General features: G+C 51.2%; 2 protein-coding genes across 3 annotated transcripts in view; one reads left to right on the top strand and one right to left on the bottom strand.

Annotated features, from left to right (window-relative positions):
- The first annotated feature begins 85 nt into the window (after positions 1-85).
- Positions 86-9083, top strand: LOC135812329 (streptococcal hemagglutinin-like). The gene is made up of 5 exons (XM_065325706.1): positions 86-889; positions 2396-4135; positions 4819-4983; positions 5454-5706; positions 7787-9083. The coding sequence occupies exons 1-4, from the start codon at positions 290-292 to the stop codon at positions 5646-5648; spliced, it is 2700 nt and encodes an 899-aa protein (XP_065181778.1). The 5' UTR covers positions 86-289; the 3' UTR covers positions 5649-5706; positions 7787-9083.
- A 949-nt stretch (positions 9084-10032) lies between these two features.
- LOC135812328 (ERI1 exoribonuclease 2-like) overlaps positions 10033-13274 on the bottom strand; it is a 12030-nt gene continuing 8788 nt past the window's right edge. For both annotated transcript variants that reach the window (XM_065325704.1, XM_065325705.1), the window contains one exon: positions 10033-13074. In XM_065325704.1, the coding sequence (XP_065181776.1) occupies positions 10294-13074 (2781 nt within the window). In that variant the 3' untranslated portion in view covers positions 10033-10293. The remainder of the gene's footprint in view (positions 13075-13274) is intronic.

Here is a 13274-nt window from a genome sequence, read left to right as displayed (position 1 = left end):
ATTGAAAATATGTACGGGTGTTCTGTTGTGCGACTACAATGTAGTGTTGACCTCGTCAGACGTCACGGGCAAGGCATATGCCACATACTGTGACATAGGCTAGGTTCATGGAGTAAAATAGAGTTTGTGGAATGGAGCAGAAGACTTTCGAATCGGTTTGTTGTTTTCGTCAGCTTGGTGGACAAGCAGAAAGGTGAATCATCGCGCAGCACGAGTTGTAGCTGTGTAGGAAATTACCTTCTCTTACCGGACAGGACAATTATTTGAACAACGGAAACAGACGGGTGAAATGGATGGACAAGGCAAACCTGTATACGCGAATCATGTGTTTAGTCGTGGCGTGCGCTCTCTCCGCGCGCTCTTTCTGCAGGAATCCAGCAACGGACATTGGCTCAGTATGGATGAGGCATATCGGGCCTTCACGTCCTGTGGAGTCAGTGTAACGTATTCGCAGCTGCTCGAGGCGACGCAGCGTGCCAGCGAGTTCAAAAAGCGCTTCGCCGGCTTACCTGCAACCACTAACGATATCGCACTAGCCGTAGCTGCGGCGGCGCTGAACGGCGAACGTGTCCTCCTATTCGGCGAGTTCTGCTGGATGGTCACCGTCTTTAGGCGCCTGCTGCATCACCATGGTGACATGACGTCACAGTATCCGGTGCAATTGGACAATCGGTTACGGCTTCTACCCAGCAGTGTGACTAGCAGTGACGCAGGGAGTAGTGTGGACGCTGTGGTGATTGGTTCTAATGTGGAACATGACTGCACTAGCGAGCAAGAGACGGCGGCAGAACAAGTCTTTCTAGGCGGTTCGTGTAACCCGACGACATGGCGTAGCGACATTGCCATCCCCTGGCTAGACTCGTGCAATGTGACCTACTTCAATCCGCAGGTGAGAGAGCCGAGGGGGAATGAATGCACGTGTGTAGTTTCTCTCTGTCCGATCTTAGGCTGTGGTCATTATTTTGGTTGGATCCTAATCTGAATACACATCCCAAACAGTAGAATCCACTCAGTGATTTGTAGCAGGGGCGTCGGAGACAGTACGGTCACTACGGTATTGACCGTACCGCTTTTTGCCCCAGGTACCCCATGAATCAATCAAATGCACTCATCTGGGCTCAAAATTTCCAAGTCTGCCACCCCTCCCGACACGAGTAACTTGTACTTCTGATGGCTGACCGTACCACACTAGAATACCTTCCGACGCCCCTCTGTTGTGATCGACGGCCGGGTCCAATCCGTCCATATGGCGAGGCCGAATGAGCATATCACTACCAAAATCTTGTTTGCCTACAATTGTGGGCAAGACAATTTGTACACGTCACATGTACAAACATGTTGAAAAGTTGGCACCGCCGCGGGTAGCATTCATTGTTGTACGCATTCCCACCGCAGGGTCGTCAGAAGGTATTTCAGGGTGGTACGGTCAATCATCTGAAGTACAATTTACTCGTGTCGGGAGGGGTGGCTGAGCTGAAAATTTTGAAATTTTTTAGGGCCCAGATGAGTATTTGATTGATTCATGGGGTACCTGGGGCAAAAAGTGGTACGGTCAATACCGTAGTGACCGTAGCGTGTCCGACACCCCTGCACCGCTGCCACCATGCTGTGTTCGCCTGGAGCCACGCAGGAGTCCATTGTGGGACAAGGCAAAGACTCATTTATTTGCAACGAGCATGCATGATTGTAGATGAGAGAGAGACAATACGGAGAGGGACAATACGGCGACAAACACCATACACAACAGCATGCAGTACACCTACATGTGTACGTCATACACTACACGGTGTCAATTAGGCTGCATTCGATTGTGGAAACTGGATCCCGATCCCCGCCGATCAGATCACTTTGATCGGACGGCTACAATCGAATGTGCACAACCGATAATCCGTTTCAAGGCCTTAGCAACCGCATTGCTACAGCTCATCCCGTAGTATCTGTATGCATTGTGGTGAACTCTTGACCTAGTGTACGCATATTGGGAGTTTTGAGTAGATATGAGTCGTACAATGGAAATGAATCCGTCGAATCCGTCTCTGGGAGGTGGGTTGACTGGATCCGAATCCGTGCTCTCGGCATCCGGATTCGTACAATCGAACATGTACGAGTTTGGCGAATCCGGGTCCGGGGCTGATGGATTCGTACAATCAAACATGCCCTAAGCCTTATGCATGTTGTACAGATGCACGAAATCCCGTAGAATCTCGTAGAATCCCGTAGACCCGGTTGTACAGAACCCTATTGTGTTTGCTGCTATTTCCACTAAGAAATGGGGCCTGAATTGGGCATTTTATACGAAAACCTTTTTTGGGACAAAGAGCTGTGTGTCCATGTGTGTTCTGTCTGCCTGTCCCTCTGTCTGTTCCCTGGCATACCTGACTGTGTGCGACACCAGGTTGACGACTGGTATCCAGAGCTGATCGACATTGAGCGCGAGGCCAAGCGGCGCGCTTCCCTCCTGCTCTTCGTCGTTGACGACCAGACACGCGCCGTTGCGTCCCTGGTTGAAGCGGCCTATTTGATTGGCCTGGGACGTTTGGTGGTCACCGTCGTTCGGTTGGTATCATCTTCTCCGGCCACAGCACCGACACCAGCCGCTGCATCGTCCAGCTCTCAGATCAAGGACAGCATCAGCGTGTGCGACTCCGAGGTGTCGGATTTGAACAACGCGCGTGCGTTCCTGCTCGACATCGCCGAGAACAGCGGAACGTTTGTATTCTCGGAGGTGCGCGAGGCCATGCTGTGTGTAACTGAGCTGTTCCAGGAGCACCGCAGAAACACCAGTACCACCAGCAACGCTAGCGACGCCCGCACGCACACACCACCCGCTTCTATTCCCACGGATAACACCGAGCCGCACGTGAATGGCGGTGGTGTTGCCACGAGCAACCTCATGTCCGATACTGATACCACTGCATGTAGGAACAGTTCAACCAATGGTGAGTCTGTTGCCGCAAGCAATGGTGGAGTAAACGGTCATGGCGGTGCTACTGCTAGTAACGGTGGAGGTAATGATCACGCCATCGCCACTAGCAACAGTGTCGCCGTTGATAGTGCTCTAGGCGCTAGTCACCGTGAAGCTGGAGGCGATGCAGGCAGTTTTGAATGTGTGTGTAGTGACAGAGCAGCAGCACTGGGTACCACACAACTAGACGATGGTGATGCACTACAGAGCCTGGCTAGCTGCTCGGCAGATCATGCCGTCAACACCACCATGGCAACCAACGGTGTACGTGGAGAAAGCCCAGCGAGCGCGGGATCCGCCTCGGCGTCTGATGCGCTGCTGCCGCCGACACTGTCTAGCGATGACCTGTGGGACTATGCCATGCTGCATGCGGTCGGACACCGCAGGGCTAGCTCGCCCCTGCTGCGACTCAGCGCGCCGAAGCCGATCCGGTCTCATCGCTATGGCGACGACATCGTACGCCTTCAGAATGCGTTCCTGCTATCCAGTAGTAGTAGTAGTAGCACTGCTACAGCATGTCGTGAGAGTGTACAACAGCCGACGACGACGACGCTGCAGCACTTCAGCTCCAAGCACGTGCCAACGGCGACCGTGTCTGACGCAAGACACGCCGCTCAGGGTATTCTGCCCAGTGGACGGCTTGGAGCTGTGCGTGCACAGCCACACGTCGCTACACATGCATCACCATCATTGTCATCGTCATATCCGACGAGCACCGTATCCGTGGAGACCAGCGGCGGGAGCAGTGTCAGCTCCAGTGTCGACAGACAACAGATCGGCGTGGCAACGGCATCGCCGGCGACGATGGAGAGTGAGTCTCGTGTCAACTACGACGGCTTCTGCACGCTCGTATCCCAGCTGTGTAGCCTTGACAATTCCATGACAACGGATTTCAACACCGCGCGTGATTCTGATGACAGGCATGCCGGGAAGCCGAGGCATCACAAATCGCCATGGCAATACTTCACCGGTGGTAGCTCGGTGTGGCTGCGCTTCACTCGCTATCTGCGCTCTTTCTGGCGGCGCTTTGTGGAGCTACATCGGCGCCGCATCCGTCACCATCACATGCCCTCCGTCTTTCTCGCTGGGTCGTGCGGGTCGTCGACGTGGCGAGAGGAAATGGCAGCGCCGTTGCTACGACAACATCGGATATCGTACTACAACCCACAGGTGAGAGTTCCCCGGATCCGGACGCCCCGAATCCGGGCGTGTCCGCCTACCCGGGCACCTTTCTGACCCCTCTACTCAAGTCACAAAAAATTGACTTTTCAACAAAACTGCCCCATTTACTAGTGATTGGCGTAAGGACGCGTTCAGACTGCCGATAAAAAGTGACGGAATGGGAAAGTTTAACCTTAGTTTATCGGTAGTGTGAATGTCCCTCACGGTTTATCGGCATTCACGGTTTGACGGGATTCACCGTAGTCTGAACGCGCCCTAACGAAGTGTTTGCTGTAAAACGATATGTACATCTACAGTCATTTGCCGGTTTTGAGACAGAATTCGTTAGAATTTCACCTCGCTAACCCACAAAAATCCGCAGATCGCTAACTTTAATTGACGTTAAAATCCCTGGTCTTACTTACAGTACTTGCATGCAGTGAGTACTTGAGTATGTATGTTCTAGGTGCGGGCAATTCCTGGTTACGGGCAGTGAGGGCAGTGAGGGCAGTGCTCGGACACAACCTGTCCGGATTTTAGGCGAGTTTATGTGGCTGACATTGTTGTTGATGTGTCTGAGATTGTTGTTGCCGTGTCTGACATTGTTCGGTCGCTGTGCTTGACACTGTTCGGTTGCTGTGGTTGACATTGTTCGGTTGCTGTGTCTGACATTGTTGTTTTGCTATATTTAGCTACCGGCTGGCTGGAGTGTATGCCAGATACCGACCGAGTCCTACTACCGAGACCAGTGTGAAATGATGCTGGTCTGTATCACCGCTGACTCACGTTCGGCTGGCTCCATGGTGGAAGCGGCGTATCGCATCGGGACACGCGGCAATCTTGTAATATCCATTCAGGTATGTATATGTACAGGCATGTGGATGTAAGGGGGGGGGGGAGGGAGGGGGGGAAGGAGAAGAGGATACACGCGGACAGATGGATGGGATGCAGTGTGCCAGGTGAGACAGATGGAGATCTGGTGGTCACAGTGGATCGGTTCACTGTGTAACATCCGTTTATATTTTTGATCACTTTCAATGGCTATGTGTGTGTGTGTGTGTGTATGGTACATGGTGTGTCTGTCTGTGTGTTTGTCTGTGTGTCTGTCTGTGTGTCTGTCTGACTTTCTGTCTGTCTTTCTCTGTCTGTCTGTCTGTGTCTGTCTGTTGAATGGTGTAATCCCAGCACAAGTTGTTATGTCTAACATAGCTTGTTCGCTACAATCGCTTCAACGATGGGCAGGAATATGAGTATGAGTCTGTATGTCTGTACGTCTGTCTGTACGTCTGTCTGTTGGTCGGTCGTGCGTGTTGGTTTGTGCTCACAGGACTTGCCCGCCGATGCCAGTATACTCGGCATTGAGATGACACAGCGTGCGGTCAAGGACTACAACCGCGGCCGGTCGTACTTGCGTGAGCTCTGCCATCGGCACGGCGTACCGCTGTTTGAAGACGTCGCCTTGGCAGTGCAATGCTGCGTGTCCTTGCTGGGTCCTGCCAATCATCGGAGCACCCCCGTCTAGCACACTGCACATGATGCATACTCACACACACACACACACACACACACACACACAAAAGGTAAGTTTCACCTTTACCAGGGAATTTTCTAGAACCGCCCCAACCGGTTTTCGACCGGTTGAAATTGTTGGCGACCGGTTGAAAAGTTACAAATCAGTTCCAACCGCCCGTACTTTTCTGTGGGTGAATGGAGCTGTGAATGGTCAAACGCACTCCAGCACCAAGAAATATTTGGGTTGTAGTTTGAAATTTTTTTCCGGGGGGACCCCCGCACCCCCAACTCTTCATTGGACCGTAACCGGTTGGAAATTCGTCCTAGAATATACCCTGCAGTTTACGTGCTGTAAGACATGTAAATACATAACGAGGAAGTAAATCTAACGTTTTAACAGGTGATATTTCTTCGTCGTGATTCGTTCTGTTGAGGCAGTAAATCTTCACACGTGTTATGTGCGGATATGCCTGAAGACTGCAAGATGATCGTTAACGTATCTTCTCGTTTTAACCTGTGGATTTTGGACAACGATTCGATACCAACATGTCTTACACGGTATACCGCATAACCCCGAATAAAGTCGCGCCGTAGAATGAAGGTGCAGCGTGACCATGGTGATGCGTCCTTCAGAATTTAAAGTCGCACGTTTTAAGGGTTTTTTTCGCTAAACTTCATGTCATGGCCAACGACAGAGATGCGACTTACAATCGAGCATGGCTTGCTACTGTAGTGAATGCACAGTGAAACCTGTCTAAGACGGCCGCTCAAGGGACCTTTGAAATGTGGTCTCTGTTACCAGGTGGTCTCCTTATCCAGGGCCGTTTGACTGGAAAGAGCATCCCTTGATTCTGGTTTCCGTGGTCTTCTAGGACAGGTGGTCGCCTTATCCGAGTGGTCGCCTTCACAGGTTTTACTGTATTGTAAAAAATGGTTGAGACCTGAAAATGGGGATGTGACCTGAAAATGGGGATGAGACCTGAAAATGGGGATGAGACCTGAAAATGGGGATGAGACCTGAAAATGGGGATGAGACCTGAAAATGGGGATGTGACCTGAAAATGGGGATGTGACCTGAAAATGGGGATGTGACCTGAAAATGGGCATGTGACCTGAAAATGGGGATGTGACCTGAAAATGGGGATGTGACCTGAAAATGGGGATGAGACCTGAAAATGGGGATGAGACCTGAAAATGGGGATGAGACCTGAAAATGGGGATGTGACCTGAAAATGGGGATGTGACCTGAAAATGGGGTTGAGACCTGAAAATGGGGTTGAGACCTGAAAATGGGGATGAGACCTGAAAATGGGGTTGAGACCTGAAAATGGGGATGAGACCTGAAAATGGGGATGTGACCTGAAAATGGGGTTGAGACCTGAAAATGGGGTTGAGACCTGAAAATGGGGATGAGACCTGAAAATGGGGTTGAGACCTGAAAATGGAGATGTGACTTACAATCATGGAAATACGGTACATGTACTTGTATTGTACAGTGGTTTCACATCTTCATCAAGTGACTACATTCTGTGTAGAACTTTATCATGGAATGTGAACACTGGAGCCAACATGGCCGGCGTCATTTTGACCTATAAATGTAGGGGTTGAGTGGAGTTGGCATTGATTAGCATGGCTGATATCATGTGACCCATAAATGCAGGGGTTGAGTGGAGTTGGCATTTTAATATGGCCGATATCATGAATGGTGACCTACCGATGCAAGGGTTGTGTGGAGTAGCATGGCTGCCCCGTTTAACTATGTGATAGATATGAAAGATCATGTGATAGATGAGAAACCAGTTTAGAAACCATGGACAGGTTGTGGGCCCACATGCTCTCTCTTTTTTGGAAGTTTTTTAAAGCAGGTTGTAGGAAGTGGGCTGTCGTCCGTCTGGGCCGGTTCCTTTCTGAGGTCTGACACTGTGATGCTGCGTTGGAGATGGGTTGTCAACTTAACATTCAGCACGGCTATGTTTCCTTCCCAGGTTTGATCCTCTATCACCGCTTGCCCCAATCGAAATTATCGTTTCCCCAAGTCTTGCAGATTTGATCAATGCAACATTTTGCAGTTTTGTCCATAAAGACTATCCAAACTCCGACTCTCTGTCATAACCTTTTTTGTCTTTCTCTTCATACTCTTTCTTGCAGCCATCTGGATTCGAAACGGATTTGTCAATCTCAGCGTTTTCTTGCTGATCAGGGCTTGGATGAATGTTTGTCTGCGCTCCGTTGGTTGTTTACAGCTTTCTCCGTGTGTGTGTGTGTTTTTGCTCTCTCTCTCTCTCTCTCTCTCTCTCTCTCTCTCTCTCTCTCTCTCTCTCTCTCTCTCTCTCTCTCTCTCTCTCTCTCTCTCTCTCTCTCTCTCTCTTTCTCTCTCTCTCTCTCTCTCTCTCTCTCTCTCTCTCTCTCTCTCTCTCTCTCTCTCTTACTCTCTCTCTCTCTCTCTCTCTCTCTCTCTCTCTCTCTCTCTCTCTCTCTCTCTCTCTCTCTCTCTCTCTCTCCCCTCCCTCCTTCCCTTCATGACAGACGTATTAAAACCAAGAAGACCCTTTGAGGGGGCGACACTAGAATTTGTGTATGGCCCCGGCACTCAGCCCTTATATCACTCCCTTATGTCTAGTGGCGGTGTGCTCACACGCAGTAATTTATTTCTGTGAGAGTTCTTGATATCTACTTGCTCTAGGAATATCTCCCGGATCAACGATACTACCGCAATGCAATTGTGTTTTGTGAAACGTATATCAAGACTGCTCCCCACGCACACCTTACATAGGCGTGGGGGTTGATATTTGACATTGAATTTCAATGATGATATTCTCTGTATGATATTGCCCCCCCCCCCCCCCTCCAGACCTACTACGGTGACTGACCATTGCTATTTTTGTTTTATTCGCTGACCGCCCGATCCGCGGTTCGGCACGTGCGTGGTTGCACGAGTGTGTGTGTGTATGTGTGCGTGTGTGTGTGTGTTTGTGCTTGCACGCATGTTTGTGTCATTATCATGTTCACTGTTCTGGGTCGTTGCCAGTGCACGCACACACACACACGCACACACGCACACGTGCGTGCACATACAGACCCAAACGTTCCACCACCATTCACCACCATTCCACGTTTCTTATCATTTCCTTATATCGGAATCTCACAGAACTATACCTTAACATAGTCCAGAATGATTGATGACCGATGCCTTGCTACTGATCGTATTTGCATGGATTGATGACCGATGCCTTGCTACTGATGACCGATGCCTTGCTACTGATCGTATTTTCTGCATCACTAGTAGATCACACCATGTGTGTTCATATCCGTTTCTAGCATTACTATTGTAACACTATAATTCTTCAAGGACTAGTACGTGTGCAAGTGTGTTCTCATTTAGGTTCATTTGACCTATTTACTTGCGTGTAATTTCACATTGTAACGTTCTGGTTTCGCACCCCGATGTCTCTCCTGGCGTAGCTACCGTCCAGGCCTGGATAGCGATCGGTAGTGTTCTTCCCACTCTGATCTGCCGTGCGCGTGTTTGCATTTGTGTGCAATATTATATAATTATATTATAATATATGTCCAAGACAAAGCGTAGATCTACTACACGTAGTATTCATGGATGTTTTATTGTATTTCCATTGTTCTATTGAAGTTGATTCCCTGACGAAGTGTGGGTACTACAGGGCTGGCAACTGAAATCCGACCCCCCTTAGCGATGCGTTCACATTCTAGCGGTCTCAATTTGGTAGTGTTGCTATCCCGTGTCAGGTCTTTGCGATGTGAGCGCACCGCTCAGGGGGTCGGATTTCAGTTGCCTGCACTGTAGTTTCTACCAATTGTTCAGAATGGAAATGTCAATACGTCTGACATTGACGGTTCAGTTGCCGGAACCAGGCCGTAGTATGAGAGCTGTGCATTGATACTCTCTGGTTCCGACGCAATGTGTGCTGTTAAAGCTGGTCCTGGCTGCAGGTGAACACAATTCCCGCAATGTGCATAATTAATTATGTGTGGGGGGGGGGACGTGTGCGCTTGCGTGATTCTCTGATCCGGTATGGAGCAGGACGAGATGTGTACGGCAATGTTTGTTTGTTTTCAGATCTGCATAACGGCATGGCAATGTTTACCACACGATACCCCGTGCACAAGCAGTACAGGGTCAGAGTCCTTGGCTGATTGAAGAGACAAGAGTGCTCAACACCGCCGCCGGCAACGAGGCCTAGCCCATTCACACAGACTGTCAGTGGGGGGGGGGGGGGGGGGGAGAGGGGAACAGTTAAAATGGTGTGGGGTAGATACCTGCATGGGTTCTCAGGGAGAGATTGGAAGTGCCCGTTTTTGTCCAGAAAATGCTAGTACGGATGCCAGCACAGTGTCTTGTCCCCATGCATGCGGCTATCCAATACACTGCTACTTAAAACGGTATCTCGCCTACAATTCTAAAAATAAAGCTCAATCCAAAGGTTTTGATAGGCCTGGCCGAGAGACCGTTCTTGGTTATTGGCGTATTATGACTGTGTGAGAGATGAGGTGGCTACAGTTGAGCCTACACACATTGAGGAATGGGTATTCAATAGTCACAACTAATAAGGCTGGTCACCAACGTAAAATGTGAGGTATCAGCCACTCGATGCTCACAGTGCCTCACAGTCATTCACAGTGCCTCACAGTGCTGGTAGTAAGCTGTAGGGTACTACACAGTCGCTGTCATCACTCACGTTGGAGAATTGACCAGCGCTATCAGCCGTACTAGTAGCACAGGCTGTGCCGCCATGACTAGGTCTATCGGATGCGCCGGTGTCGTAACTGCCTGTACGAGTACTGCATGCTTTAGTACTGTTAGCAGATCTACATGTTGTTGATGATGATGATGATGACCCGTTGTAACTTGTGGATGATGATGGCGCTGGCGGGAAGTAGTTTGTGATGTCATCGAGAGAGTTGCATGACGTCACAAACTTCTTGCTCTCCCACTGGAAGTAGGCGCAGCCACGCTGCTTGGCCCCGAGTGATGCTGGCGAGCCGCCGTTGCTACGGCGATTCTTCACCGCGCACGTGTAGAACGTGCGGCCCTGGTTCGGGCCCGGGTTAGAGGCCACGCAGCGACGGACACGCTTGCCGCAGGCACACATTGGCGGAGTAATCCCACCGCCGTTTATGGACATCGGCCGGGGCAGCTCGGGTGCGAGGACGGCCTCGCCGAGATTGGAACCGGACGAAAAGGACGACTTTGAGAAGAGCTGCGGTGAACAGGTGGAGGAGGAGGCAGAAGACAAACTACTTGACGATGATCGTTTTGGAATGGCCGAATGATTTAGGTTGATTGAGGATGGTAAACCTAGCGGACGTCGGCCTACTGGTGTGGATGTTGTTGGCTGCTGTTGTTGTCGTTGTTGTTGTTGTGATGTTAGCTGGTTAGTGGACATGGCTGTGACTGACACGGCAGAGTTGTCAGCTGGCGGCGCTGGACCTGCCAATCCGCTAGACAGACGGGAGCTGCCATTGCTCAGATTGAGCGCTGGCGCCGAGCGGGAATCGTTACTTAGGTTACTGCGAGTTCTGCTGATGATGCTGCTACCTACGCTGCCGTTGCTGCCGCTGCTGCTACTAATGCCTGTGCCGTTGAGCTGGGCCGAAGAACTGTTCGTGCTAGCAACAGGTGCAGTACAGTGTGTGGTGGTCTCATGCACTGATTCAGTATGGCTAGATGCTATGCCAGTGCAGCCTCTAGATGCAGTGCTACAATCACGTACAGTAGCTACGACCGGCAATTCTCCCACAGCTCCCGGGTCAGCAGTATTCTGGGGCGGCGGCAGAGACGGAGCAGACACGTACTGGCCACACGGTATGGCGTCGCCTGCCGGTGTCGACACGTTCCTAACATCGCCACCAGAAGTCCCCGTTGCCACAGTGCCCGGACCGGGTGCGAGGTCACGCGATGTTGCCCTAGGTGACTGGTCATGGGGCAGTGACTGCATCGGTTGGCCCTGGCCCACGGACAGCTCACGCGATGAGTACTGAACAGACCCAGTCTGCGGTAGCGAGGCAACAGACTGGCTGTGCGACGACGCAGCAGCGCGTACACATACACGCTTTGCCGGTGTCAGAATGGTGCTGTTTCCAAGGCGACGACGTGTTTGACTAGTGACTACGCCTGACCTAGAGTGGCCCGGCGTACTAGCAGACGATGCCATATCACTAGATGATGATGTCATCATACCACTGGGTCCAGAGTCGAGTAAAGTGCGTGGCGCCATCAGCGTGGTACATGACGAGTTCGACCGGGAGTGAGGTTGCTGAACGTTAGTTCGAACGGATCCCAGTACAGTAGAGCACTGTTGCGCAGACGCCTGGTCTTGGGCTGTGCTTTTCTTGAGAGAGCGACTCGCAACTGCACGTTCACGTGTCGTGTGTGTGGACATGCGACTCCGTTCGTTTGTGCTCTCTCTAGGTTGCGCACGCATGCCATTCTGCTCGTGATGAGTGGCGTAGGTACATGCGACATTTGTCAATCCTTGCGTCTGTATGGGCTGCGTAACGGGATATGCTGCGCTGTTACTGCTGCCTCGAGCGGACACTGGGCATGCGTGTGGCTCACTCTGAGCAGTTCCGAGCAGCTCAGCTGGCTGTGCCCTACCTGGTTCAACGTCAGTACTCGCTGCTGCAACTGCTGCTGGTTTAGGTCGATTGAGGAAGGACGCCGGAGCTGATATTGTAGAGTTTCCAGTGTTGCTAGTGCTGCTGAGTGAATACGTTGTTGCTCGTGAACTTACACATGACAATGTTGCTGATGGTGGTGATGTTGTCGGTGATGGTGCCACTCCAGTTGCTGCTGCTGCTGCTGTCGGCTTGCTGGCAATATGTCGACGAGAAGAATACACTGAAGTGTGTTGTGTCCGCCGAGGTGTCACTGATGCTGCTGCTGCTGATACTGTTGTGTACGACGACGATGGTGGTTGTGCGGGTGCTTTAGGTTGAGGGCGATTGAGACAGGCATTGGTCACGCTGCGGTTGTCGTTGTGTAGTAGTGATGATGCTGTTGTTGTTGTGGATAGGTTCTGACCTGGCATTCCAACAGCAGCAATAGCAGATGCAGCCACAGCCGATGTAGCAGAAAGTGCGTTGCCAGGAGAAGTTGATCCAGCACTTATCGTAGTGGTATGCGTGTGTGCCGCACTGGACGGCTGACAACAGCGTTGCTCACTTGCAATATGAAGAGGACGCGGAGGGTTAGCAGTTGTTGTGGAACTAGCAGCGGAGTGTAGAGATGATCGGACTGGCAGCACAGGTGAAGCGGCGGACAGCTCAGCATGACGACCATTACCAATGTCATCGCCACTGGTACTGCCGTTGACACAGCTGGTGTTACTGTTACTCGCTGTTACTGTGCTGCTCAGATGCTGCTCAGACGGCAGCTTTGCAGGCTGACGCACAATCTGCTGAGGCTGCAGCGGGGAGACACATGGGAGAAGGACAGCGTGCGGTCAGGCATGTTACAGCATGGGGACAAACGAGAGAATGCCTTAGACTCAAGGTCTAATGGGCACTATAGTGCTGCCTGAAACATACGGCAACGCAGAGTACTCACTGCTTGATGATATCATGATGACATCAGAACAGAACAACACGGACAATCAAGGCTTGT

Source organism: Sycon ciliatum, chromosome 3, assembly GCF_964019385.1.
Source record: "Sycon ciliatum chromosome 3, ocSycCili1.1, whole genome shotgun sequence".
NCBI classification, from domain to species: Eukaryota; Metazoa; Porifera; class Calcarea; order Leucosolenida; family Sycettidae; genus Sycon; species Sycon ciliatum.
This window is presented reverse-complemented; position numbering and strand designations above follow the sequence as displayed.

Bases quoted from the DNA above. Each gene is read 5' to 3' on its own strand.
- LOC135812329 (XM_065325706.1), top strand. From the start codon at position 290: ATGGATGGACAAGGCAAACCTGTATACGCGAATCATGTGTTTAGTCGT. The intron at 890-2,395 runs GTGAGAGAGCCG...GTGCGACACCAG, and splicing joins TGACCTACTTCAATCCGCAG to GTTGACGACTGGTATCCAGA. The intron at 4,984-5,453 runs GTATGTATATGT...TTGTGCTCACAG, and splicing joins ATCTTGTAATATCCATTCAG to GACTTGCCCGCCGATGCCAG.